This window comes from Mercenaria mercenaria, chromosome 4 (assembly GCF_021730395.1).
Source record: "Mercenaria mercenaria strain notata chromosome 4, MADL_Memer_1, whole genome shotgun sequence".
NCBI lineage: Eukaryota > Metazoa > Mollusca > Bivalvia > Venerida > Veneridae > Mercenaria > Mercenaria mercenaria.
In genome coordinates this window covers 77,346,613-77,373,811 of record NC_069364.1, presented here as the reverse complement: position 1 = coordinate 77,373,811, position 27,199 = coordinate 77,346,613, and the positions used below count along the sequence as shown (strand labels likewise).

General features: G+C 36.2%; 2 protein-coding genes and 17 non-coding genes across 19 annotated transcripts; 10 read left to right on the top strand and 9 right to left on the bottom strand.

Moving 5' to 3' along the window:
- Positions 1–186: 186 nt before the first annotated feature.
- Positions 187–259, top strand: Trnav-cac (transfer RNA valine (anticodon CAC)). Its single transcript has one exon. It is a non-coding gene; the product is annotated as a tRNA-Val (tRNA).
- An 821-nt stretch (positions 260–1,080) lies between these two features.
- On the bottom strand, positions 1,081–1,151 carry Trnag-gcc (transfer RNA glycine (anticodon GCC)). Its single transcript has one exon. It is a non-coding gene; the product is annotated as a tRNA-Gly (tRNA).
- Positions 1,152–1,258: 107 nt separating this feature from the next.
- Positions 1,259–1,331, top strand: Trnav-cac (transfer RNA valine (anticodon CAC)). Its single transcript has one exon. It is a non-coding gene; the product is annotated as a tRNA-Val (tRNA).
- Positions 1,332–1,719: 388 nt separating this feature from the next.
- Positions 1,720–1,790, bottom strand: Trnag-gcc (transfer RNA glycine (anticodon GCC)). The gene has a single exon. It is a non-coding gene; the product is annotated as a tRNA-Gly (tRNA).
- A 120-nt stretch (positions 1,791–1,910) lies between these two features.
- On the top strand, positions 1,911–1,983 carry Trnav-uac (transfer RNA valine (anticodon UAC)). The gene has a single exon. It is a non-coding gene; the product is annotated as a tRNA-Val (tRNA).
- A 166-nt stretch (positions 1,984–2,149) lies between these two features.
- Trnag-gcc (transfer RNA glycine (anticodon GCC)) lies at positions 2,150–2,220 on the bottom strand. Its single transcript has one exon. It is a non-coding gene; the product is annotated as a tRNA-Gly (tRNA).
- Positions 2,221–2,327: 107 nt separating this feature from the next.
- Trnav-cac (transfer RNA valine (anticodon CAC)) lies at positions 2,328–2,399 on the top strand. The gene has a single exon. It is a non-coding gene; the product is annotated as a tRNA-Val (tRNA).
- Positions 2,400–2,781: 382 nt separating this feature from the next.
- Trnag-gcc (transfer RNA glycine (anticodon GCC)) lies at positions 2,782–2,852 on the bottom strand. The gene has a single exon. It is a non-coding gene; the product is annotated as a tRNA-Gly (tRNA).
- A 120-nt stretch (positions 2,853–2,972) lies between these two features.
- Trnav-uac (transfer RNA valine (anticodon UAC)) lies at positions 2,973–3,045 on the top strand. The gene has a single exon. It is a non-coding gene; the product is annotated as a tRNA-Val (tRNA).
- A 415-nt stretch (positions 3,046–3,460) lies between these two features.
- Trnag-gcc (transfer RNA glycine (anticodon GCC)) lies at positions 3,461–3,531 on the bottom strand. Its single transcript has one exon. It is a non-coding gene; the product is annotated as a tRNA-Gly (tRNA).
- Positions 3,532–3,638: 107 nt separating this feature from the next.
- Positions 3,639–3,711, top strand: Trnav-cac (transfer RNA valine (anticodon CAC)). The gene has a single exon. It is a non-coding gene; the product is annotated as a tRNA-Val (tRNA).
- Positions 3,712–4,098: 387 nt separating this feature from the next.
- Trnag-gcc (transfer RNA glycine (anticodon GCC)) lies at positions 4,099–4,169 on the bottom strand. Its single transcript has one exon. It is a non-coding gene; the product is annotated as a tRNA-Gly (tRNA).
- A 107-nt stretch (positions 4,170–4,276) lies between these two features.
- Positions 4,277–4,349, top strand: Trnav-cac (transfer RNA valine (anticodon CAC)). Its single transcript has one exon. It is a non-coding gene; the product is annotated as a tRNA-Val (tRNA).
- An 824-nt stretch (positions 4,350–5,173) lies between these two features.
- Positions 5,174–5,244, bottom strand: Trnag-gcc (transfer RNA glycine (anticodon GCC)). Its single transcript has one exon. It is a non-coding gene; the product is annotated as a tRNA-Gly (tRNA).
- A 108-nt stretch (positions 5,245–5,352) lies between these two features.
- Positions 5,353–5,425, top strand: Trnav-uac (transfer RNA valine (anticodon UAC)). Its single transcript has one exon. It is a non-coding gene; the product is annotated as a tRNA-Val (tRNA).
- A 416-nt stretch (positions 5,426–5,841) lies between these two features.
- Trnag-gcc (transfer RNA glycine (anticodon GCC)) lies at positions 5,842–5,912 on the bottom strand. Its single transcript has one exon. It is a non-coding gene; the product is annotated as a tRNA-Gly (tRNA).
- Positions 5,913–8,937: 3,025 nt separating this feature from the next.
- LOC123553510 (complement C1q tumor necrosis factor-related protein 3-like) lies at positions 8,938–15,070 on the bottom strand. The gene is made up of 4 exons (XM_053542446.1): positions 14,811–15,070; positions 12,505–12,707; positions 11,869–11,955; positions 8,938–9,560 (listed from the first exon to the last, which is right to left on the bottom strand). The coding sequence occupies exons 1-4, from the start codon at positions 15,025–15,027 to the stop codon at positions 9,396–9,398; spliced, it is 672 nt and encodes a 223-aa protein (XP_053398421.1). The 5' UTR covers positions 15,028–15,070; the 3' UTR covers positions 8,938–9,395.
- Positions 15,071–17,444: 2,374 nt separating this feature from the next.
- On the top strand, positions 17,445–17,517 carry Trnav-uac (transfer RNA valine (anticodon UAC)). Its single transcript has one exon. It is a non-coding gene; the product is annotated as a tRNA-Val (tRNA).
- An 817-nt stretch (positions 17,518–18,334) lies between these two features.
- Positions 18,335–21,362, top strand: LOC123553509 (basic phospholipase A2-like). Its single transcript, XM_045343211.2, has 4 exons — positions 18,335–18,681; positions 19,509–19,674; positions 20,282–20,400; positions 20,735–21,362. Exons 1-4 carry the CDS (start codon positions 18,621–18,623, stop codon positions 20,848–20,850), a joined length of 462 nt encoding a protein of 153 aa, XP_045199146.1. The 5' UTR covers positions 18,335–18,620; the 3' UTR covers positions 20,851–21,362.
- Positions 21,363–27,199: the final 5,837 nt, after the last annotated feature.

Sequence of the window (27,199 nt, the reverse complement as noted above, 5' to 3'; positions counted from 1 at the left end):
GAGAAAAAATTTGCATCGGCCGGGAATCGAAACCGGGCCGCCCGCGTGGCAGGCGAGCATTCTACCACTGAACACGATGCGCGTGTCTTAACTATGGACCTTTAATTTTACCAGTTTTCGCAAAATTTCAACACATTGCCTTTTATGATCAAAATAATTCTACTTAAGATGAATCAACAAGTGAATGGTTCCGTAGTGTAGTGGTTATCACGTCTGCTTCACACGCAGAAGGTCCTGGGTTCGAGCCCCAGCGGAACCATTTTAACAGCGCTTCAAAGGAACCATATGGTTATGCCGGGTTATTATAACAATAGGGTACCTAACCCAAGTGCCAGTTATTGATTGCTAGCAATTTGCATGTGTGTAATATAATAGTGTTTTAGTTTGAGCACTTAATAACGAATAAATTTATTTCTTACCTTTTATAAATGTCACAAATATGAATGTTATTAGGACTCTTCTGTAATGACTTGAGTTAGGATGACGACCATTTTATAACTTTAAAGTCCATTCTAGCATAAAACTGCTGTTATTGTCACTTTTCGGGGGTGTTTTAACAGGAGAGAAAACGTGTGTTACAGGAAGAGATTCTCGCGCTCACGTGCTGTTATAACACCTTTTTACATATGCGCGCTGCCGTGGCAAAGCGTAAAACGTCATTCGGCCCAAAACGGATAATTTAAAACAAAATGACGTCAACCGTAAAAAACAACTCAGACATTCCCGCGCATTTCATGGAAATTTATGACGTTGAGGTAGGATGCATTCATTTATTAGTATTTTTTCCGCGTTTTATGCTAGAATAGCGTTAGCGCATGTTCATTTCGTGTTATAACATCTGCAGAATCCCTCGGGATACGTTGGTACCCTCGCCCTACGGGCTCGGGCACCAACCAATCCCTCGGGATTCCGCAGACGTTATAACACGAAAAAACATGCGTTATCCCTACATACTTCTTTTCTAAACAACTCGTTCAGATGTATCGGATGTTCATATAACTTACTTTGCTCTGAATTACTTAAATGATGTGTGACATCGGTTCATATAATTTCCTAACAAAAAATAAAGGAGCTAAAATTTGCATCGGCCGGGAATCGAACCCGGGCCGCCCGCGTGGCAGGCGAGCATTCTACCACTGAACCACCGATGCGCGTGTCTTAACTATGACCTTTAATTTCTACCAGTTTTCGCAAAATTTCAACACATTGCCTTTTTATGATCAAAATAATTCTACTTAAGATGAATCAACAAGTGAATGGTTCCGTAGTGTAGTGGTTATCACGTCTGCTTCACACGCAGAAGGTCCTGGGTTCGAGCCCCAGCGGAATCATTTTTAACAGCGCTTCAAAGGAACCATATGGTTATGGCCGGGTTATTATAAGAATAGGGTACCTAACCCAAGTGCCAGTTATTTGATTGCTAGCAATTTGCATGTGTGTAATATAATAGTGTTTTAGTTTGAGCACTTAATATCGGAATAAATTTATTTCTTACCTTTTATAAATGTCACAAATATGAATGTTATTAGGACTCTTCTGTAATGACTTGAGTTAGGATGACGACCATTTTATAACTTTAAAGTGGATACTTCTTTTCTAAACAATTCGTTCAGATGTATCGGATGTTCATATAACTTAGTTTGCTCTGAATTACTTAAATGATGCCTGACATCGGTTCATAATTATAAATTTCCTTATAAAAATCAAAGAGAAAAAATTTGCATCGGCCGGGAATCGAACCCGGGCCGCCCGCGTGGCAGGCGAGCATTCTACCACTGAACCACCGATGCACATAACTGCTGTGTGTGCTTAAATTTGTACCAGTTATCGTAAAGTTTGAACACATTGCGCTTGACGTATATCACCTAGTAATAATAATAACTCAGCTTTATATCGACTTATAAGTAAATGGTTCCGTAGTGTAGTGGTTATCACGTCTGCTTTACACGCAGAAGGTCCTGGGTTCGAGCCCCAGCGGAACCATTGCACACTGTTTTATTATTTTTTAACCACACTGCAAAATACCGCTGTAACTTTCTTGCACACATGTTTCGGTGGCTCGTGTAATTTCCAATGTTCCGAAGAACTGACGATCATGTCTAACATCGGTTTATATAATTTCCTAATAAAAAACTAAGAAACGAAAATTTGCATCGGCCGGGAATCGAACCCGGGCCGCCCGCGTGGCAGGCGAGGATTCTACCACTGAACCATCGATACGCGTGTCTTAACTGTGACCTTTAATTTCTACCAGTTTTCGCAAAATTTCAACACAGTGCCTTTTTATGATCAAAATAATTCTACTTAAGATGAAGCAACAAGTGAATGGATCCGTAGTATAGTGGTTATCACGTCTGCTTCACACGCAGAAGGTCTGGGTTCGAGCCCCAGCGGAACCATTTTTAACAGCGCTTCAAAGGAACCATATGGTTATGGCCGGGTTATTATAAGAATAGTGTACCTAACCCAAGTGCCAGTTATTTGATTGCTAGCAATTTGCATGTGTGTAATAGTGTTTTAGTTTGAGCACTTAATATTGGAATCAGTTTATTTCTTACCTTTTATAAATGTCACAAATATGAATGTTATTAGGACTCTTCTGTAATGACTTGAGTTAGGATGACGACCATTTTATAACTTTAAAGTCGATACTTCTTTTCTAAACAATTCGTTCAGATGTATCGGATGTTCATATAACTTATTTTGCTCTGAATTACTTAAATGATGCCTGACATCGGTTCATAATTATAATTTCCTAATAAAAATCAAAGAGGAAAAATTTGCATCGGCCGGGAATCGAACCCGGGCCGCCCGCGTGGCAGGCGAGCATTCTACCACTGAACCACCGATGCACATAACTGCTGTGTGTGCTTAAATTTGTACCAGTTTTCGTAAAGTTTGAACACATTGCGCTTGACGTATATCACCTAGTAATAATAATATCTCAGCTTTATATCGACTTAAAAGTAAATGGTTCCGTAGTGTAGTGGTTATCACGTCTGCTTTACACGCAGAAGGTCCTGGGTTCGAGCCCCAGCGGAACCATTACACACTGTTTTATCATTTTTTAACCACACTGCAAAGGAATCATATGGTATTCGCCGGGAAATTAAAGGAATATGTAAATTAACGCAACTGCCTGTTATACGATTGTTAGCAATTTCTTACTTGTTTGTATGTAATAATGATACAGTTTGAGCACTTAATAAAGGAATAAGTTGATTTCTTACCTAACATAAATGTTACACACATAACTTTTATGACGTCTACTTTATAAGCATTTGTGTTTGGATGTCGACAGTAAATTGCCTGTACTTTATTCCCTGAAGAAAAACCGCTGTAACTTTCTTGCACACATGTTTCGGTGGCTCGTGTAATTTCCAATGTTCCGAAGAACTGACGATCATGTCTAACATCGGTTTATATAATTTCCTAATAAAAAACTAAGAAACGAAAAATTTGCATCGGCCGGGAATCGAACCCGGGCCGCCCGCGTGGCAGGCGAGCATTCTACCACTGAACCACCGATGCGCGTGTCTTAACTATGACCTTTAATTTCTACCAGTTTTCGCAAAATTTCAACACATTGCCTTTTTATGATCAAAATAATTCTACTGAAGATGAAGCAACAAGTGAATGGTTCCGTAGTGTAGTGGTTATCACGTCTGCTTCACACGCAGAAGGTCCTGGGTTCGAGCCCCAGCGGAACCATTTTTAACAGCGCTTCAAAGGAACCATATGGTTATGGCCGGGTTATTTTAAGAATAGGGTACCTAACCCAAGTGCCAGTTATTTGATTGTTAGCAATTTGCATGTGTGTAATATAATAGTGTTTTAGTTTGAGCACTTAATATCGGAATAAATTTATTTCTTACCTTTTATAAATGTCACAAATATGAATGTTATTAGGACTCTTCTGTAATGACTTGAGTTAGGATGACGACCATTTTATAACTTTAAAGTCGATACTTCTTTTCTAAACAATTCGTTCAGATGTATCGGATGTTCATATAACTTACTTTGCTCTGAATTACTTAAATGATGTCTGACATCGGTTCATAATTATAATTTCCTAATAAAAATCAAAGAGAAAAAATTTGCATCGGCCGGGAATCGAAACCGGGCCGCCCGCGTGGCAGGCGAGCATTCTACCACTGAACCACCGATGCGCGTGTCTTAACTATGACCTTTAATTTCTACCAGTTTTCGCAAAATTTCAACACATTGCCTTTTTATGATCAAAATAATTCTACTTAAGATGAATCAACAAGTGAATGGTTCCGTAGTGTAGTGGTTATCACGTCTGCTTCACACGCAGAAGGTCCTGGGTTCGAGCCCCAGCGGAACCATTTTTAACAGCGCTTCAAAGGAACCATATGGTTATGGCCGGGTTATTATAACAATAGGGTACCTAACCCAAGTGCCAGTTATTTGATTGCTAGCAATTTGCATGTGTGTAATATAATAGTGTTTTAGTTTGAGCACTTAATAACGGAATAAATTTATTTCTTACCTTTTATAAATGTCACAAATATGAATGTTATTAGGACTCTTCTGTAATGACTTGAGTTAGGATGACGACCATTTTATAACTTTAAAGTCCATTCTAGCATAAAACTGCTGTTATTGTCACTTTTCGGGGGGTGTTTTAACAGGAGAGAAAACGTGTGTTAACAGAGAGATTCTCGCGCTCACGTGCTGTTATAACACCTTTTTACATATGCGCGCTCCGTGGCAAAGCGTAAACGTCATTCGGCCCCAAAACGGATAATTTAAAACAAAATGACGTCAACGTAAAAAACAACTCAGACATTCCCGCGCATTTCATGGAAATTTAATGACGTTGAGGTAGGATGCATTCATTTATTAGTATTTTTTCCGCGTTTTATGCTAGAATAGCGTTAGCGCATGTTCATTTCGTGTTATAACATCTGCAGAATCCCTCGGGATACGTTGGTACCCTCGCCCTACGGGCTCGGGCACCAACCAATCCCTCGGGATTCCGCAGACGTTATAACACGAAAAAACATGCGTTATCCCTACATACTTCTTTTCTAAACAACTCGTTCAGATGTATCGGATGTTCATATAACTTACTTTGCTCTGAATTACTTAAATGATGTGTGACATCGGTTCATATAATTTCCTAACAAAAAATAAAGGAGCTAAAATTTGCATCGGCCGGGAATCGAACCCGGGCCGCCCGCGTGGCAGGCGAGCATTCTACCACTGAACCACCGATGCACATAACTGCTCTATGTGCTTAAATTTGTACCAGTTTTCGTAAAGTTTGAACACATTGCGCTTGACGTATATCACCTAATAATAATAATAACTGAGCTTTAAGTGAATGGTTCCGTAGTGTAGTGGTTATCACGTCTGCTTTACACGCAGAAGGTCCTGGTTTCGAGCCCCAGCGGAACCATTTAACACTGTTTTATTATTTTTTAACCACACTGCAAAGGAATCACATGGTATTCGACGGGAAATTATACGAATATGGAAATTAACTCAAATGCCTGTTACACGATTGCTAGCAATTTGTATGTATGTAATATTCATACAGTTTGGGCACTTAATAAAGGAATGAATTTATTTCTTACCTTACATAAATGTCTCATATATGACTTTTATAATGTATATTCTATAAGGATTTGAGTTTGGATGTCGACAATTAATTTATACCTTTAAAGTCGGCACTTTATTCCTGAACAAATACCGTTGTAACTTTCGTTCACACATGTTTCGGTGGCTCATGTAACTTCCGATGTTCTGAAGTACTGAAATGATGTCTAACACCGGTTTATATAATTTGCTAATAAAAATAAAAAAGGAAAAATTTGCATCGGCCGGGAATCGAACCCGGGCCGCCCGCGTGGCAGGCGAGCATTCTACCACTGAACCACCGATGCGCATGTTTGTGTCATTAAATTTCTTACCAAATTTCGAAACATTTCAACACATTGCTTTAAGTATATCACTTTATAATAATACTTCAATTTGATATCAAGCAACAAGTAATTGGTTTCGTAGTCTAGTGAGTAACACTTCTGCTTTACATGTAGAAGGTCCTGAGTGCCCGGCGGAATGTTATCATTTTAAACAACGCTGAAAATGAAGTGTATATGTCTACCAGGTTTCGCAAAATTTCCACACTGCGCTTTATCACGTCTGTTTCACACGCAGAAGGTATTGGGTTCGAGCCCCAGCGGAACCTTTAAATACGGTTTTATTATTTCTTAACAACACAGCAAAGGAATCGGGAAGTTATGATTATACGAATGTGGAAATTAACCCAACTGCCTGATTTGACCTGATGACCTTTGTTTGTTTGTTTGTTTTGGGTTTAACGCCTTTTTTCAACAGTATTTCAGTCATGTAACGGCGGGTCCTGGTGACCTAGTTTTTGACCCCACATAACCCAGTTAATGTCCTAGAGATCATCAAGATAAACATTTTGTGCAAGTTTGTATCAAATCAAGGCATAAATGAAACCTCTATATGGTTGAAATGGCCATAATAGAAAACTTTGCCCCTTTATGGGGCAGTAACTCTATCTAGAATCCGTGAAGAAATCTAGTCGGTTTTTCGAAAGGAACCGAGATCTTATTATGACTGAATTTGTATATAAGTGTTGTTAAAGTCGAATGTAAAATGTCACTTCTATCATGTTCACAAGGTTAAAATTAACAAATGTTGGCTCTTTCAGGGGCTAATTAGAGGCCGTAACTCCAGAACCTATGATTGGATCTGATGGATTCATCATAGAATCCAAGATCTAGTGTTGTTAAAGATATTTTGCAAGTTTGTAATATGAAATTAGGTGCTACCTAAAGGCAGAGCTCCCTTGAAAAATCACAAGTGCCCCTTAAAAATTAAAGGAGTGGAATTGTCTGGAATTATGGATTCGTTTAGGAAGTTTATGTTCTATTTAAATTAGATCTATTAAAATTATAAGTATTGATTAATGATAATTCATGATTTCTGAATGTATGTTTAAGGCTGCATCAAATTTAATTCTTGACATGTGAAATACTCGAAAGATATTCTGTATATGATTAAAAGAAAGCTGATATAGATTAACATCTGCACCAAAAGAAAAAAACGTATTTGAATAATTTCTGTTTTAAAACGTACTGCATCAACAATTTTACATAAATTATTATCATACTGGAAACCAGTCACCAATAATAACTCCTTCAAATTGAAAAGTTTCAAACCTAACAGAATCTCATTAGGACAATAGCCTAAAGTTAATAGAAATTAGAATTTACGTAATCCTGGAAATGACTATTGTAATTCTTTTAAATGTCATTATTGTCAAATTTTGGTTCTTTCTGAAAGGAAGTATGATTGTGTCCAGCTTTCAGTCAAAAACACTGCTATAATAGACGCCTGGTATGGGAAATTTACAATCATTTACATGACTATACAAAGCTTGTTTTAAACCCAAAAGACTAGCATTTTTTAAAAATTAATGATCAGAATTTTACCTAGAGAAAAACAGTGTTTGCCGAAATTCAATGCCTGTATATTTTGATCCTAAAGCTTTTTTTTTTTAAAGTTGTCTACTGACTACTGCACAGGCACTACATTGGAACCTGACATCAAAAGTAAACACTTGCCGAATTTCACAATGACGTAATAATACATAAAAAAAATTGAAATAAAAAAGGAATAAAAAAAAATCTGGTACAGGTGAGGTTCGAACTCACAACCTTTGGTTTACAACGCGAATTCGCTAACCACTACACCACTGTGGAGATATGACGTCATTATGACAAACATAAGTGTATATAATAAAGTCCGGTAATGGCAGTGTGACAAAAGTCGTTTCAACATGAAAATATTGTATTTTATTTCTTTTTTCTTCGTAGAAAATGTATTTAGCACTAATTTTTTATTATCAAATGCGCATTTACATTTTTATTCAATATTCAAAGCAGTAAGCGAGACGCTTTTGTCAACCGTAAACAGTAAGCGTCTACTGACGTCTTTACCGATTAATTACTATGTGCATAGTGCACATGAAAAAATCCGGACAACACCGATTCCAAAAAGTACCACGAATTTTCAACTCGATAGTATACACAGTTAGATCTCTCTATTCGTTTTCTTGTTTATACGTCTAACCGTAATGCGACGCTGTCGGCGCCGCTTCGCGGCGCCGGTAGCTCTGCTATTAAATCAAGCCATAAATGAAGTCTCTATATGGCTGCAAAAACCAAAATAGCAAATTTTGGCCCTTTAAGGGACCATTACTCTGGAATCCATGATGGGATGTGGCCAGTGAGATATTATGCCAATAAAAGTTGTGTGCAAGTTTGATTAAAATCTATTGCAAATTGTGGTCTCTACCGTGTTCACAAGCCAAAATAGCAAATTTTGGCCCTTTAAGGGGCCATAACTCTGGAACCCATAATGGGATCAGTGGCTAGTTTCCGAAAGGAACCGAGATATTACGCCAATACAAGTTGTGTGTAAGTTTAATAAAAATCGGTTGCAAAATGTGGTCTCTATCGGGTTCACAAGAAATTGTGGACGGACGACGGACGAACGACGGACGAAGGGCGACTGTCACTATGCATCAGCGGTTTATATAATGTCCTTAGACCTGAAGAAATGAAAAAATATCACCGATTTATATAACTTCAAAATAAAAATTGAAGATAAAGAATTTGCATCGGCCTGGAATCGAACCAAGACAGCCGACCTGGCGACCAACTTCAGCTGCCTTAAGATTATTGCCGGGGTGCGAATAAGAGAGAGGTGAGAATATATACAGTGAAAGATAAAATCAAGGAAGGAAGCTATTAAAAGTATCTGGCTAGCTGAGCCTAGAAGGCTTCAGCTGTAGGGGGCTTACATTATTTCTGTAGACAGGTTGTTCCAGTGGGAAGAAGATTGCTATATAAAAACATGAAAACAGACAAGATGTGAAATACCTATATCTTTTCTGAAAACAGCATATATACAAACATATTAAGAGTGACGAAAATCTGTTCGTTAAATATTTTGAACTATCTGGAAACGGCATTAATTCGTTTTGAGAAAGTACCACATGCCTTTTTTCGTAAGTGAGTTAAATACTTAGATTCCACCGCTGAGAACATTTGCAAGAACGTTGTTGATATATTTGCTTTATGTAAGACCTATATTTCTATGAATCTTATGATGCAGGGAAAACAGAGAAATATTATTAGATGACAAAACATTTGTAAATTGTTACGATTTTTATAATATGCAGTATAAATGTGTTTGATATCTTGTAAATTGCGTGTACAAAGACAAAAAGCATCACATCAATTATTCCCCCACGAAATAGCCTCCCTTTGCAGTAAAGAGAATGTCAGAGAGAGGAAATTGACCAGCAGCAGGCATCATTTTCCAGCATGCTATCCCACCGTGGATACAAAGTCTTCAACCTCAGACAGCAGAGCTCCCGAAAATGTGTTGAACCTGTAACTATCCTGTCCCTCCAGGGTTTGATGTTCTCTATTGTAATTCTCAACCCATACTGTCGCACCTTTATGCAGTTTGAAGATACCCACATTACCACCCTGCGAATCACACAGAAAGTACAAAATAGTAGTTATATTGCACCAGGTGTAAGACATTACGTCATTTTAACATTGTTGGACGTTCACTAAAATGTTTAAAATAAAACCTTAGACTGACTTTGAAAATGTTCCATAGACACAAGTGTCTTTAATTTAAAAATAAAAAAGTAAAAACGAAAGGAGTGGGAGGGGTGCTTTGTTTGCCGTTTTAACAACATGTAAAATGGAGAAACGGACCGAGTTGGTTTTGTCTCGGGATTCGTCAAGTTTTCCACACGATTTATATTCCAGAAAAAATACCGGTGTGAGATTCTGAGAGTTTTTCACTGGTTGAAGGTGCGGATTGTTATATCTGTTTTGAGCTACTAACTCCTATATAGTACTTAATATCTCCTACGTAGGAGATACTTAGTCCTACGTAGAAGATAGTATGTTCTACGTAGGAGATACTATGTCCTATGTAGGAGATACTTAGTTCTACGTAGGAGATACTTTGTCCTATGTAGGAGATACTTAGTCCTACGTAGAAGATAGTATGTTCTACGTAGGAGATACTATGTCCTACGTAGGAGATACTAAATCTACATACGAGATATTAAGTCCTACGTAGGAGATACTAACTCCTACGTACGAGATACTAAATCCTACGTATGAGATAGTAAGTCCTACGTAAGGGATAGTAAGTCCTACGTACGAGATACTAAGTCCTACGTAGGAGATAGTAAGTCCTACATAAGACAAATCTAAATCTCTCTGCTGGCACCAGGACGCTGTCATACCACCCGCATCTACAACCACAGAATACTTTAGAGTTTTGAGTTTTAGTTAAATCTGTATATCAGCTTTATTTAAAGACAGAACACATTTAAAAATTGAAATTAAAAATTATCTGGAATATTAAGAGCCAATTTTAGGAACTTTGGACTTTATTGGAAAATAAATTAGACAAGTTTTGAGTTTTATGTTAAATCTTATCTGCCAAAGAATATATGGGAAGTTTTGTGAATTTTACTTAGGACGGTGGCGATTATTTGACAATTTTGGCACACATTGCAGAATTATGTATTCTTGCATACCAGACGGGGATTTTCGGTATCTTTACCGGTACTAGAAAAATCCATCTTACACCCGGGGTGTAAGATGACTCTCGTGCTGTAAATGACGTATAAGAACTACATATATGTAGACGATTTGTGTAGTAATTTATATTCTATTTAAAAAACGGAATGAAAATTCAATACCTTGACAGTTCATGTTGGTTCCTGATAATATATTTCTCGATTCAAGTCACGTTATTTTATCAAAAATTCATAACGTTACGCTGCAACTGATAAAACAAAACCGGAGCTAAGCATTGTGGTTTGTTTTGAAACGTCATGACGTCTTTCCTGTTTACGGACGTTGGTTTCCCGCGCTTTGTTTAAATACACTGCCATAAGAAATAGTTCTGAAAAGAAAGCTGTTCAATTGATTTTATTTTTATTATTATTTCTTGAAATCGGTATGCAAGAAAAAGATTCTATCACTGGTTATAGGTGCAGATGGAAATATCCGGCTCTCGGGTAACTGTTTAGGCGGTAACTCGGCAGAGAGCCTCGTTACCGCCTAAACAGTTACCCTCGAGGCCGGATATTCCTATCTGCACCTACAACCAGTGAAAGAATCTTATATCAATGTATAAAATTAAATTTCGAGACTCTTAATGCGTATTGCATGACAGAGGCATATCTATGATTGTAGGTTTATCATAGAATTATAAAACTGGACTTATTCTTGCGTGTTCATTTTAGAAGTGTGTTGACTTTTCTTATTTATATTTAAGGCTTTGTAGTAAAATGTAGATTTATTATTGTGACGCTTAGTATTAAAAAGACACTGGAATTGCCCCCGAAAGTGGCTTTAAGCGGAATCGTCACTTTGAATTGAATTAGTAAGTCATCTTGAATATTTAACCCCTGACGACCCTCGGACTGAACATTTTAACCCAAGCAGTAATGGATTTATCGTAAAAATTGTCACCTGGTATAATAAAAAGTACAGAAAGATTATAATTGTGGTCCTCGTAGGAGCATAAGCTCAAGTCTAAAAAAAAAATATTTGTTCTGTTCTGTTCTGGTTGAAACTTTAGAGGAACCGGGTTGACCACACCTTATAGAAATGATATTCACCCGTTCGATAAATCCACACATTTATGTTTTTCTTTTAAGTTTTAAAATGAAATGAGTTAGTAAAAACTTTAATATTGTATTTTTTTTAATACAAATGGTACAGACAACACGTGTGCGTTAGATTTTTTAAATATACATACCTGTAAGTTTTGTCCTGTATGTCGCGGCTCCACAACTGCATCTAACATATTAACCCCATCTACAACAAGCCTAACAGCTGTATCTACCTGAAAAATTGTCAGAGGTCCGATACTTATTTCGATTTTTTTTTGCAATTTCTTTGCGGCTCTTTAGTTAGCAGTTTAGTTAGCAGATAAAATATTTTCGCATAGACTGATGATTATGATGTTTTAATATAATGTTTATAAATTACGTCTATGTAACTTGTTTGACTTCCGTCGTTAAAGTCTTTATTTATATCATTGTTTCTTTGTAAATTTGTCGTTATTCCCGCAGTGTTGTTCAAACGTTTGCCCACTTTATCTTTTTGAGTGTTGCTAACTGTTTCCTTTCAAGTTTTAAATCTTGTTAACATCTGTTCAATATTTCGACAGATTAGAACTGCTGTAGAATGTGCCATTTTAGAAAATATGCAATATCTGAACAAAAAATTAGGAAGCAGTGGTATTTAGAATGAATACAGTTTTAAAATGATTCATTACAGAATTATTGTTCTTGCACTATTAATCCCCTCTTTATCTTTCATCAGTGTATTAAGTGTTATTAAAGTCTCATAGAAAGACTTTTACTATTTGTAGCTAATATATATAAGTTACCGCATGTTTGGTTTCGATCATGAAGGAAAAGATATAAAGTCCATCAAGAGGGACGGTAAATTTTCCTGTGCTTGTGCTATAGAAGCCGCCCTCGTTTGTCAGTGCCGTGTCAAATACAACAGGTTGTCCGATGGCAAGGTCTTGTTCCCAGTGTGAAAGGTAGGCTGTAAACGCAACTGGACCGTATACCGCCTGGCGCTTGTCTAGAAAAAAAAACAATGCATGTACATCTGTATGATGTTTGTTTGCTTTTGGTTTAGCGCCGTTTTTTCAACAGTATTTCAGTTATGCAACGGCGGCCAGTCAATCTCACGGGTATTCCTGGATAATGCACCAGTACTAACCTGTTCTCCACAAGTAACTTCCAACTTCTCCATAGAGGTGGAGGATGAATAACTTTAGACACAGTGTCCGTGTACTTTGTCAAAATGGTTGGATAATTTGTGTACACTGCACCGATAGGCTCTTTCAGTAGTGTATTCGAACAGTATCCTGGCTGCATATTTCCGAGTCGTCCTATGTAACTAGGCCTTAAATATTAAAAAAAATACATTTTTTTTCGAAATTTTAAAAACCGTGATGCATGAATGCTAATTAAGCTAAAATTCCAAAAAATTATCCGAAATATCCGAAATGGCAGATATACAATTATGCCATGGAAAGTACCATATCATAATCGTTTAAAAAATAAACAAGATGTTTGGGAAAAAAGTCCATAGTACCCAGCTTGAAGCTGTTTATTCAAAGGGAAACAAGGAAAATGTGTATCAAATTGTAATTCTGTGCTATATAAGTGAAGAGAGCTGGTATCCAAGCATCAAAAGAAGTGTCTCTGAAAGTGTACTAAAAGCTGTTTTGCATTTCAAAAGGTATAGGAAATTCCGTTTGTAAAATTTACAGGATTTCAATGTATTCAAATCTAACGATATGTATATTGTTTTCATATGAGGTTTAGATTTATGTATTTTATTTAGTAAAGAACATCTAACACATAAAAGAGTTTCTTGAAAAAAAAAAGTTTATTCTGAATGTTACAGAGATTTCCGCAAAATTAAAATGATCAGATTTTCAAATATTCAAATAAAAATGTTCTTACTGCCTACCTTTTCTGTAAAATGCTGTATAATGCTGTTTAATCTATATCTAAACCTTATAACGGCAATTACTTTTTTAAAACAAGAGCTGTCATTATTAGTGACAAATGCCCCCGAAGCGTGCCCAAGAATGCTACAGTTGTCTGTGCAAATTATGCCAGAATAGTTTAGGGGTGAATTTTAGGCCATACGTATGACACTTGCTAAAATGACAGGGACTGGACACGACAAAATGCAGACATCAAATTGTGACCTTGACTTGACAGACCAAGGTCACAGGCACTACTGCTTAGCTCAGTAGGTAAGAGGGTTGGTCTACGGATCGCGGGGTCGTGAGTTCGATCCTCGGACGGGCCGTATGTTCTCCGTGACTATTTGATAAACGACATTGTGTCTGAAATCATTTTCCCTGATTCATGTGGGGAAGTTGGCAGTTACTTGCGGAGAACAGGTTTGTACTGGTATAGAATCCAGGAACACTGGTTAGGTTAACTGCCCGCCGTTACATGACTGAAATACTGTTGAAAAACGGCGTTAAACCCAAAACAAACAAACAAACACAGGCACTACACACCTTTGGGCTTATACAAACATTTTAAAAAGTCATTTCAAAATCGTTCCATGGTTAAAAGAGAAATGAAGCAGGAAGGAAACAAAATAAAAATTTTAATAATGACCTTGACCTTGGCCCGAGAGACCCAATCACATAGCATAATTTACAGGCTAAAATAGTTATTTGTACAAAATGATTTCTAAATCCATATATAAACAATAAAAACAAAAATAATGAATGTATGCAGAGAACTGATATGTCAAATTGTGATCTTGACCCAAGAGGTCCGGGTTATTTACACTACACAACCTTTGGATTAGATGAATATTTTGTGCAAACGTATTTCAAAATCCCTCCATGTGCCAAAAAGGTATCATTTTGTGACCTTGACCTTGATCTGAGAGACCCGCGCTTTATCGCGACACGCTTTCTCAATATGGTAAACATTTGTGTCGAATTATTTTTGAATGTTGAAGTACTGCTCGGACAAGAATTTACAGGGACGTACGCACACGCACGCACAGACGAACAGTGCGATTTTAATATGCTCACCTTCGGGGGCATAAAACCTTTGATGGACAGTACATGTTGTAAACAACAAACATTGTTACAGGAATATGTCAATCATACATTAATAATTGCAAAACAAAAGTACTTACTCCTTTCGTGATGTGTAAGCCTCTTTTCCAGAGAATCCGATCTTGATCTTTGAGTTTCCAAATTCAGCTCTAGCTGCGATATTTTCTCAGCTAAAGTGGAAATCTGCGCTTCGTCGCACGCACATGTTGGCGTCCGGTTGTCATAGTAACCGTCAGGAGGCGGCAAGTAGCCACAAGTAACGAGTTTAAGCACAGCAATGAAAACTAACAGCTTCATGGTAAAACAAAAAGTATAAAATTGGTTTTGTGTATGTATATATATTAGCATGATGGTTTTAAAATGGGCTTTTATCAGCACAATAGTTTCGTTGCCGCGTTGAAGTTGACTTTTAAAGTGATCTCATACAGACATATTTTAGAATTCAGAAAAATTGTCGTTTTAAAAGTTAGATAAATTTAGTTGAAGAACTAACAACCAAAATATTTGAAATTTCGTTAAAAGTAGGTCAAATTGATGTCACAGTAGTCATAGTTAACCAGGATAAGTACACATTTATATCGTAGTTCGAGTCATGATAAACAGAGTTTGAGGGTTCGCAAAACGAACTGGATAACTCTTGACATTTCTATTTTACAAAAAGTCTGTGTCAGGATCACTTGGAAGCATAGGACGCAGCCAAATCAAATAATACATGAATAGCAGCCTCGGTTTAATTGTGTCTATTCGTGAAATGTGCAACACATTACATTATTATATTCTGTAAATCCCATATATGTAGAAGTCTTATTTTCATAAAGCAGATCTTATTGTTGCCCTCAGTTGAATGCGTGATTATATATAATGTATTAGTTATACGAATATATCTGTCTCATGTTTTTGTATACTAGTATATTTACAAACTGAGAATAGAACGAAATAAACTTTGGAACTTTGAAACTTGGAAATGTGCAACACCCCTCACGCCCCTAGCATCAGGTTAAGTTGAAATGTGCAACACCCCTCACGCCCCCTAGCACCAGGTTAAGTTGAAATGTGCAACATCCCTCACGCCCCCTAGCACCAGGTTAAGTTGAAATGTGCAACACCCCTCACGCCCCCTAGCGCCAGGTTAAGTTGAAATCTACTATAGTAAATTTGAATGTACTCCATGGTCCCAAAAGACGAGAAAATATAACAACACCGAGTCTACATTACAAGTCTATGTTATTTCATGGAATATATAACAAATGCAACGAAAGCAACTATTTAATGTATGCACTGCATATTTTTTTTTATTGGTGTATGTCCAACAGTTTCGAAATAGTTTCTCAAAAGAAATGATTTTCGTAAACATTCAAACATGTGTCTTCAAATAGCATAAATATCTTTTTCAGTGTGGGTTTGACTGCAGTTAAGTTTATTTCGTTTTTTTTCACAAAGAATATTTCCATTCATTTTCTCAAGAACACAGTCATATGGCGTGATAAGTTAAATGCATATACATGTACACAAACAAGATAGGATGCGACTGACGAAAATATGTTATTTAAAACATATATGAACCGCGCCATGAGAAAACCAACATAGTGCGTTTGCGACCAACATGGATCCAGACCAGCCTGCGCTTCTGCGCAGTCTGGTCAGGATCCATGCTGTTCGCTGTCAAAGCCTAATGCAATTGAGAAACTGTTAGCGAACAGCATGGATCCTGACCAGCCTTCGCGGATGCGCAGGCTGGTCTGGATCCATGCTGGTCGCAAACCCACTATGTTGGTTTTCTCCTGGCACGGCTCATATGTAAATTCAAATCATCAATTAGAGAACCGAAAAATATGGTAAAAGAAGGGAAAACGAACAGGAAAAACAAAACAAAAAATCTGAAAAAGTTGAAGATCTTCTCATACTAAACGATTTGATGATCATGACTTGCTACTGGTACACTGTATTGCATTTTACCCGACGGCGCGCTGTTGGCCATGTACACATTGTGGAGGTGTCAAAATGAAAGAAATACTGATATTTACTTGGCAAATAATGGAATCGCGCCCGCCTTTGCGTAGGAATGTTGAAAACTGTCAAAGATGGAGTGCTGGCGCGGCGATAATATATCCCGGTCATAACATTAGCCGCTCTTACCCTGACTTCTAACGTAAGATATCATTAAAATGACATGTCTTCTGCTTATTTTCTAGTGAACTAATATTTTAGGTAGATATTTTTACATTTCTATAAATACATATTTTTTTTACATTTTTACCCATTTTTTCAGACTTTGTTCTTATTTCACCCGCAAGAACAATTCAACAGACGTTTACTGAGCACTACAATTCCATCCGTTTATTGCAAAGGCAAGGTTACGACCTGTGTCATAGTGAACTTGTCGTATTAGGTAACAATGCACGCATTTTTTTTTATTTATCCGTTCGCCATATTCATTCTGTCCTTTAATAACACTTTTCGTCAAATATGCTAACGGGAGGATGTTTCTTTTTCAGTTGAAATAGTTTTATTTATGATTACACATACCTTACTTGCTTTGATTGAAACATTAAGTGTATTATAATTTATATGATCAGTAAATTGACTAAACAACTAAACAGTTAACAGTGAAATGGTAAGAATAATTATATAATTTATTAAAATGTTTAAACTTTACGAAATAGACGATACTTATATTTAAAGTTATTTAAATTTTATCACAAATAAGTCTAAGAGGTTCCGTAGTGTAGTGGTTATCACGTCTGCTATACACGCAGAAGGTCCTGGGTTCGAGCCCCAGCGGAACCAGGATTTTTTGTCAGAAAGTATATACAGAATATTTTGAACTACGATGCAGTTCTATCAAATAATGCAGTGCGTATAGAAGGGTGTTTCAAGAAGTCATTTAGTAGATTTTTTTTATAGAACCATTCTGACCAGACCTAGCGCTTGTAATCCCCAAACACATACTGCTCTACCTAAATGCTTGGTTCAGGTAAAACTAGCTGTGCATTACAACCTTTCCCCTCAGGGGCTGCAAAATCCAGCTTTTATACGGACCATATTCATTAGAATTAGCTCTCTCGTTTTCTTCAGTAAGCAATTTGTATAAAAAGTATTAGATATAATGTTTTAACTATTTTGTCTTACACTTTTTTTTTAAATCTAATTGCTCATATGATTGAATTGTGTAAGTAGCTCTTTGAACCTGTTTATTACAAGGTATTTAGAACAAAACCTGTGTATGTTTCGGCCTGATTTCAGACAGGGTCAACAGATAACTTTAAAGGGACATGCCCCCAGATGATCAGACAACAACGTATATACAAAAATAGAAACACCATCAAACAATATTATCAATGTGGCCTTTTCAGTAGCATGAAAATTATAAAATAAGTTCAACTCCCTTCTAAAATCCGCATTCAGCCCATATGGTTACTTTACATTCACTGCTATTACAGCAGCAGCAACAACAACAACAATAACAAAACCAACAATGTAGACTTGTAAAATAATCACATAAATGTGATCGCCTACACCTTTATTTCATAGCGAACCACGTAACGATATTATATAATGTAACCTCTCTATACCCTGCTAGACGACGGACACGTAGGTAGTTAGACAGACAGACAGACAGACAGACAGATATAAGACACATATCGGTTATCAGAGGTTATCATTGTAGGCTACCAAATGTCTGTTTGGTGTTCGAGTTCAGTTGACAGAGAAACTTAGTTATCACAGTATAACCTCTATTGACATGATTTGTAAACAACAATTTATTTGAATATCAACACTTTACTGCATGGTTGTGTTCGGATTTGCGTGCTAAATGCTGCATGAGATTTATCCGTTCTTGGAGACCTAGCCGGCTTTAGAAAAACTGATTCATAAACGCAACTGTGGAGATGGAATGTAAAAGTCTACACGGGACTGTCTGTGGTTCTCTGATACTATTCCTCATAATAGGTAAGTACACCGCCTTCTTATTCGATATATTTTAAGGTATAATGTACATGGTAACACTATACTCTCCTATATAGACGGGTCCTTATTCAACATAAATTCCGGCAGTACCCGGACCAAATCATTTATATAGACCTACATTCACCGGCTGCTGTGGTTTATTAATATCGGGGTGCCTGAACGACATATTTATTCCCGCCAAAACGAAAACAACTCGAAAGAGTCTATCGGGTTGGTGGCCTTTATTTGTCATTGTTTCACGTGAAAGATGTATATTGTCATGCTGACGTGCTATCGTGTCTTCGCTCCTCGGCATGACAGAAATCAGCCACCGTAATCGGCACATGGTCAGTTATCTGCCTCCATAATACACCATTGCCTTCGAAATTGTTTAAACTATACTTTTGAGAAATATTATTGTGTGAGCTTCTATAAAGAATGTTTATGTACATTTGATGGTTTTAAGATATACCAGAAATAAAATTCAATTCAGTATTGAGACATTGTTTGAGACGATATATGGAGTTATATGTCTATGATGACATCTTGAAACAGATACATGTCTTATGAACTGTATAGCAAAACACTGCGACACGTTTCTTTCTTGTATTTTGTGTATCCGCAGTGTTGTTTTAACATGCTTGACAGAAAAGATATCCTCTTTTTTTAATACCATAGAGACAAATATCGGCGAAACAGATACCCTACACGTTAGTCTAAATCTCATAGTAATTTGGAATTTTGTATGTCCTGCCATGCTCTCATTTTGAAAGTTAAATACCTTTGAACTGGTTTGATGATTTAACTCAATTTTTTTTTTCATATTTCAGTATCTCAAGCCGAGGGTGGAAGTTTGGTTAGAACACGCCGGAATGCATTTCAGATGTGTAACCTTATAAACATGTACACGGGTATCTCGTGCTTAAACTACAATCCATACGGTTGTTTCTGTGGTTACGGTCAAAGAGGCTCTAACCCGGTCGACGAAGCTGATAGGTTTGTATCTGAAGGACAACAGGGGTTCTAAATATAAGGGTTTTGGAGGGATTTTTCTCTTTAGTATTTTGTATTTCATTTAGAAATGCAATTGAAATTCCAAGGGATCGAGCGTTTAACTTTGATATAACCGAAATTTGACTTAAAATACTATTTATATGAACGTGTTTTCGAGACGACAGACTTGAAAATGCCTTCGATATAGCCGGAAGTTTGAGGTGAGCGAGTTCGAGATATGACTGTCAACTGTAATTCATTATGAATGGATACACTTGGCTATTAGCCCGGGCAGTACACGTGCTTATTCACCATCAGAAATAGTATAAGTAACCGAATGTCAGCATGACAATTAGCCCGTGTATTACAGAAAAAAAGTGTGCTCCAAACAATACATACTTTTAAACTGCAAACTTTTCAAACATTGTAAATGTCTTGCTTAAATAATGTATCGGCATTAAATAAGTTTATAATCACATGACATCAGAAATAAATTTTCATATTGTTTTTCCTTCAAAGTTCGACTTAAAACTATAAAACGATCAATAGTACAATTTATGGTCCTGCGAATTTAATTGTATACGGAGTCATGAAATAATTTATACTGCAGATGCTGCAAGATACATGACGACTGTTATGGAGATGCTCACACCAAGAACCACTGTTATTTCTGGAGTGGTATGTTTGTTGGCTACACATACGACTGCAAGAACGGATGTAGATGTTTAGGTAAAGTCGTACAATAAAATTCATGACAAATAGAATATGTATTTTGATTATTTTTTCTTTCTTTTGTGCTATCGAACAATTTTTTCTACCACTTTCTTCGGTCGTGAAATATTTGTGCACACTTGTTACATGTGTACAGTACGCAGTGTTACGAGACCAAAGTTAAATAAGGCTATCATTGAAATGTTGATACTGTGTAAATCTCACAGAACCAGTTTCATTTACACCTGCTAACTAATTAAAGCATTTTCTTAATTTTACAAAAATAAAGAGAAATCTTAACTCATCATGGAATTTCTATGCATTATTTGAACCATTGTCTTGTGATTTTCAGATCAAGAAAAGTGCGCAAGAAAAGTGTGCGAATGCGATCTACAGCTAGCGGATTGTTTAGGAAAATCATCTTTTAACGTTACGTACAAGGAATATGACAGAAGTCAATGCAGATGAAAAATGTTAACGTTTAGCCATTTTGAGATTATAACTTTACTGCTATCTCCATTTGTGAAATATACAGTGAAACTGCAATAGTATACACAATTAGCTTACTGAATTTAATCAGATGTCATATCAAACTCTTTTTATGACAGCATTTTATCGCAAATAGTTTAACGAATATGTGCGCAAGGTGAATAGAATAATAGCATAGCTAAAAAGCAGGAATATGCGCAGTCATTGAGTGATGCTTTGTCCGATGACGATAAAACGAAACCTAGGCTATACTAATAACCTAAGTCCCGTTGAAAAGACATTAGAATAGATAAATATATAGATGTATAGAATATTCTAAAAAGAGCAGCTAATGAACAAAATGGGCATTATTAAATGGTGTTCATGACTTGATCATCTTATTACCGAGTGAATGACCGACAAGTTGATAACCGAACGAACAAAGTCCTAGACTTGTATTATCAAACCATTATCTATGCGGGTACATAAATAGATTATAATGATATAACTTTGTTTGTTTTGTATCTTACCGAAGTATACATTTATAACATTATAAAAACATTTGTGGACTACAGCGAAGACAAGAGTTGAGTGCTACGACGACAGAAATTTCAAAGGACTCGTCTTAACATACTGTTGAGATTATGTGCGACAGGAGCGCATGCATAGGTTGAAAGATCGGGCCTATTATGCGCCCCCACTCTACTGTTGAGGGATGCAGATTCGCTTCTGTCTGTCAGTTTGGCCATCCGTCAACACTAGAAGTTATGTATATATAAATCCAAACACAGAACTGAAACCGTGATACATTTGAAAATAGCCAGTGTAGCGCATTTCTTTTCCTTATTGAAAAGAGTGCTCCATACCCCAAAAAACTCTGATTTTTATCTTCCCGTACTTGGTTTCAATGTAGTTATATTTCCTGTTCTTTTAAGATCATGGAATATAGTCCGTTAAGTCTGTACTAAGTCACGTGAAGGGTGTTGAACATTTCATTACCTCAGATGAACAGGTCCAGTCAAACCGAGTCTGCTATTACTTTTTGTAGTTGTTTTCTGTGGTTTCAGAAAGTCTCTTCTAGATTTTATTGTGAAAGGAAATGGGTTGTTGACATATAAACTGCTATTGACGGATAGGTCAATATAGATTTATCGAGGTGCTGATCACCAATGCAAAGTACTATTTCTAAATGTTTTGTGTTGTTGGAAACTGCCCGAAACACGCTACGAGACTACAATTTTATATCTCTGCATTCAGTTATGACAGGCGTATAAGAACAGGCGTATAAGAATATTAAAACACGAACATAAATTTACAAAAGTCAATGAATGTCAATAATGCATTTTGGCCTCTCCTAGAAGAGCATTTGACCTCAGCTTATTTACCACAGGCAAACCAGAGCAAATAAATAGAATACATGAAGGAAGTCATTACGAACAAACTGAAAATTTAATATTAAAATGACAAGTAAATGTAAATGGTAAACTATTGGTGGTGTTTTACTTCGTTTAAATATAATGTTTATAAGGCATGCTGTATTATTTGCATAACATGTATTTCTTAAATCAGCGAATCTGCGATCTTTTTAAAATATTCGAATTACATGTATCACAGGTCTATTTAACAGAAGACATTCGCACTTGAGATGAAAGAAATTCAAGTAAAAGCTATTCTGAACTTTACATTCTGTTTCAAAGTCCATATCGCATGACAAGCTGTACGCACATAGTACTGGATTTATCTTGATACTTCAAAAAGTGTCTGCAACAAGATACACTCTGACATCTTCCAATTATTACTGGTCTTAATTGTGTCATATCAAGCATGCCTTATAAACAGTATAAAAGAAACATCGAGATACAAATAAATACTTGCATGTCATATGTAACAAAAATGAACACAACACAAACTTTATTTCAGCAAAAGTGACTCAAAAACTCGTATCATTTTGCAAATCTTATTAGCATTACAAGTGTGATGAAAGCTACAGTTTATCAGAGTAGGGAAATCGCACCAGCATTACAAGTGGGATGACTGCAAACGCCCAGCTCTTGTGTTGTGTGTTTTAAAACCTATTTGAGAAAAGATCAACACTGAAAGACTTCTAAAAATCTATAAAAATGCAGCTGAAAGGAGGTTTAATAAACTTCTCACAGTAGATGAGACATAGGTTTATAATTTCGATCCTCAAAGGCAGATAAGGGAAAAAGCAAGAACGAACTGTTATCGCAAAAAGATCTCAAAGTTGCAAACGGGTTCACCAGCAGTTCATGTCCCTGTGCATTTGTCTCTTACCTTTGTTGAATAAAACGCGGACTGGGCGTCAGCGCTCTTGTATAGCGCAGTGTTTCAGTGTCAACATAGTATGCCAAGGGCAGACTTCTCTGCGGCTTTCAGGTCATGGATAGCCCGGATAGAAAATGCGTTTCTGTTAAAGGTGAATATTTTGAGGGCATTGTGTAAGCAATATATTTGAATACAGGTCTGTGTTTATTCCACATGTACAGTCTAAAGATTTTCTCGATTGCCCTCGTATCTAAACAATTTAATATTCAGGTGAAAGGTTTCTGTTAAGTCTTATTATATTTGGCATTTCTTCAACCGTTGAAGTTTGACATTGTAAAATGTTGATTTACATCGGCAATACGGTTCTTTAAGCCCTATGTTGATTTCAGTGATGAGTTTTATTTAGAGAATTTATTAAATTACAAATACTTATTACTTGATCAAATCATTATAGGAGGAAATTACCTTTCATGCGTATGGAAATTGTATAGCAGTCTTCTGGATAAAATTAGATAGTAAAGTGAGATAATTGTTAATGAACAAAACGGGTTTCAAAAATCGCGGTCCCGTGAAAACCATATTTTCACGCTAAACAGTATAGTAAGAAGAAGTAAAGGCGGCCTTCTCACGCCATGTACCCGGATAATCCTAACTCTGTTCAGCGACCCTAACTCAGTGCCAACATGGCTGACAGAAAGACGATGTATGTGGTTAATTTCCTTGTCTTTTTTCGTGTTTTTATGTGAGTATGCAATGTTAGCGTAAAACTTTTGATAGTCATAATATCCTGTATTGATAACATGTTTTGTGTATTAAATATTTCAATCGAAATGTCACATTATGTGGCTGGAATTCATTAAAATGTACTCAAAAAAGTCTTCAAAATGAACATGTTTTATGCTTCTAACTGTTTTTAAGTACCAGAAATTGCAGTAAGACCTTACTTATTAAATGTATTAGTTCCATAAATATCTCTTTGACAATGTTTAACAGTATCAAAGTTTGAAATCGACTTTTATAGCTTAAAAATTGTATTGATTATGAGGTGGGCTTAAATTTGCGGATAATTCCTAACTGGTATAGGACACAGCGCTGGATAAATACGAACTTAGAATGGATAAACACCTAACCAAACGAAAACTGCTGTTCGTCTGTGCTTTTTTATGGACTGCTGATGCTCGAAGTTCTTTGATCTATCCACCCCTGCAGGGATGTGGGATTCCTATGTCCAACTTATCCGACTCGTGATTTTTTGCCGGCGGACAAGTGCATTTTTCATTCTGTGTGTCCGCGGACAAGCATACGTTTTCAGGTATAAAATGGGAAAACATAAAATATCATTTAGATTGTGTGTTGCTTCAAGTGTATGGAGGTGATAAAGATAATGTGTTTTTGGTTGCGGGTTTATCCCGCAAACAAAATTAAGTGTATTTCTGACAATTATGTAGCATCTTTATTTGATTCCAAATCACAACTAAAGGAATTTGTTCATGTGCTACACAAAGTAGTCCCATTCATGAACAATGCGGATGAATAAACAATGATCAAGCATTTCTTATTCATCCTCTATCCATTCACACTGGCCATTTAGATTATATAAGATTTGTCAATGATTAGGTATTCCAGCCCATGGTTACATCACTGACTTCCAGCTGTTCATGTAAGGTCAGGCAGAGTTTATCTTAGATCAAGGCTTATTAGTATTTGTTTCTTATACATGTATATTTATAGATTGGCATTTAAAATGAAAATAAACCTAGCAAAACTCGCAACCACCAGACATCTCAAGGCTTTGATTTGACTAGGTCTCGCGCACACTGTAACTCGGTGACTATGATAAAATATCAGAGAAGATTTAGATACAAGAACATTTATTTAACGTCGGAAAAGTATAAACATATAACGCTAGCTTAAAGCTATTTTTCGACAAACACATGTAAATAAGCAAATATGTTAAAGCACATTAAAGCAAATAAAGCATCTGGCTCCAAGTAGATAGAAACAAATCGCAAATTATCACATTCATGTTACAGCGCATTAAAACAAAATAGCACATATGTACTAGCAAATAAAACGAAAAAGTAATTTACCACATATAGATTTAGCATATTTAAAGCAACATAAAAAATAGCTGACACTACACAAAAATAAGAAGAGTCACATTTTACAACATGCATTAAAAAAAAAAACAGCATAAAAGAAGAAACCATATACATGCTAAAGGGAACATAAGAACTACTTAAAGTAACTGAAGAAAAATATTTGCATCATCAGCATATAGCATTCTGTAGCTAAAACTAAAAAAGGAAAACAAGGGTTACACACAGAGAACTAAAAGGACATTTAAAGACATCAGAAACGTAAACAACTTAAAAAAAGTATTATGACAAGTTTGTAAGTAGAATTCCAACTGCTGAGACAATAAGTCACTGTCAAAGGAAATATTTGACCTAGTAGTCAGCCAAATTAAAATCAAAAGCACACAGAGATTGCAAGTATGACTAAAACAAGTCGGAACGTTTTAAGAGTCTTTCTCTGAATTCATCTGGCTTTGTACCATTGCGTGGCCAGTGTTTCGGGCATGACCTCAAAAGATCCTGAACACTGCTTACGCGATTTCAGACTTTTATAAACGTTAAAAGGCAAATATTTAAACAACTTATATTTTACCACAGTTACTGTGATATGCTTTTCTTTTCATTGTCCTAAATAAAGAACTCAAACTCCAGTCTATTTGCGCTTTCATGAAGGTTTAATATTACAAATGGAGCAAGTGAAATTTGACTATGGACAAGTGGATTTTAAGTGTCCGTGGACAAGTGAAAAATGTAAGGATACCCACACCCCTGTCCCGTCAGTCCATGCATCACTCCCCCACTCCCCCACACCACACACACTTTTATTCCCTATTTACCGTCTGAAAAATATCATATTTAATAATTAATCATAAATCTAATCCCATTTAAACAACATCAAAATATTCCATTAGTACCTCTATAAAAATCTCTTACACTATACGATATACAAGATTTGAAACAAACACAATTCTTCTGAAACAGAGAGAGAGAGTGTGTGTGTGTATGTGTGTGTTTGGTGTGTGTGTGTGAGAGAGAGAGAGAGAACGGGAGATAGGGTTGGGAACTACAGAACTTCGAACATCGGTGGTATTAAATAATTTCTTATGTAAATATATTAATAATTTTGACTTTATACTGAGTTACTTTTTTGGGTTTATCCAGATTTTTCCAAACATTGCTATTTGCATAATATTAAAATTATGAAAAAATATTTGACTGTAGTGGGCATACATGTAACATCTTAAAATTAATGACAAAGTTTGAAGACAATACCGCTTATAAAGTAATGTTTACAATAATCAGACCATATACATGTCAACTTATTCATTTCTATAGAATACTAGTCAGTTAGGTGTTTATTTCCCTCACACAATTTCGTGTAAGTTAGGTTTTTATCCATTCTTCATGTAAACTGAGTTCGGTTTTTATCAAATCAAAGTTAGGTTTTTATCCCTTTTCTCGCTGTCAGTACATTTGAACATGTATTGTGTCAACATGTAGTGGGTTAACAACATAGTGTTAAGGGGCCTATAAAGCAGTATATCTTTGGTGTCAAACAACAAAATAGTCGAGGCATCAAAAGCATAGAAGTATTTTTAAAGATTTTTTGTAAAAGTTTTCATTGAAAAAGTTGCCTTGTTCGTCGTTTTTCCACCTGAATACACAAAGGTTGATATATTTAACATGATACATTTTGAAATAAATATACACTTGATCAATGGAGATAGATATAACAACAGAAACATTCCTTTATACATCGTAATTACACAGAAAACAAAGTTGTATCGGCTTTACATCCGCCATGTTGGCACTGAGTTAGGGTCGCCGAACAGAGTTAAGATTATCCGGGTACATGGCGTGAGTATGAAGACAATGAAGACAAAGGGGCAATTGATTAACTGGTTCCAGTGTTGTTCAGGGTTTGTAAGGGTCGACGAGTTTTCCTTGTTCGTCAACCATCTTGCCACAGAAATAAAATGGTTAAA

Excerpts from the sequence above, each read along its gene's own strand:
- LOC123553510 (XM_053542446.1), bottom strand. The coding sequence starts at position 15,027 with ATGAAGCTGTTAGTTTTCATTGCTGTGCTTAAACTCGTTACTTGTGGC. Across the intron at positions 12,708-14,810 it reads GCTTACACATCACGAAAGGA|ACAAGCGCCAGGCGGTATAC; the intron begins GTAAGTACTTTT and ends TTTTTTTTCTAG. Across the intron at positions 9,561-11,868 it reads ATACAGGACAAAACTTACAG|GGTGGTAATGTGGGTATCTT; the intron begins GTATGTATATTT and ends TGTGATTCGCAG.
- LOC123553509 (XM_045343211.2), top strand. The coding sequence starts at position 18,621 with ATGGAATGTAAAAGTCTACACGGGACTGTCTGTGGTTCTCTGATACTA. Across the intron at positions 18,682-19,508 it reads GATACTATTCCTCATAATAG|TATCTCAAGCCGAGGGTGGA; the intron begins GTAAGTACACCG and ends TTCATATTTCAG. Across the intron at positions 20,401-20,734 it reads GAACGGATGTAGATGTTTAG|ATCAAGAAAAGTGCGCAAGA; the intron begins GTAAAGTCGTAC and ends TGTGATTTTCAG.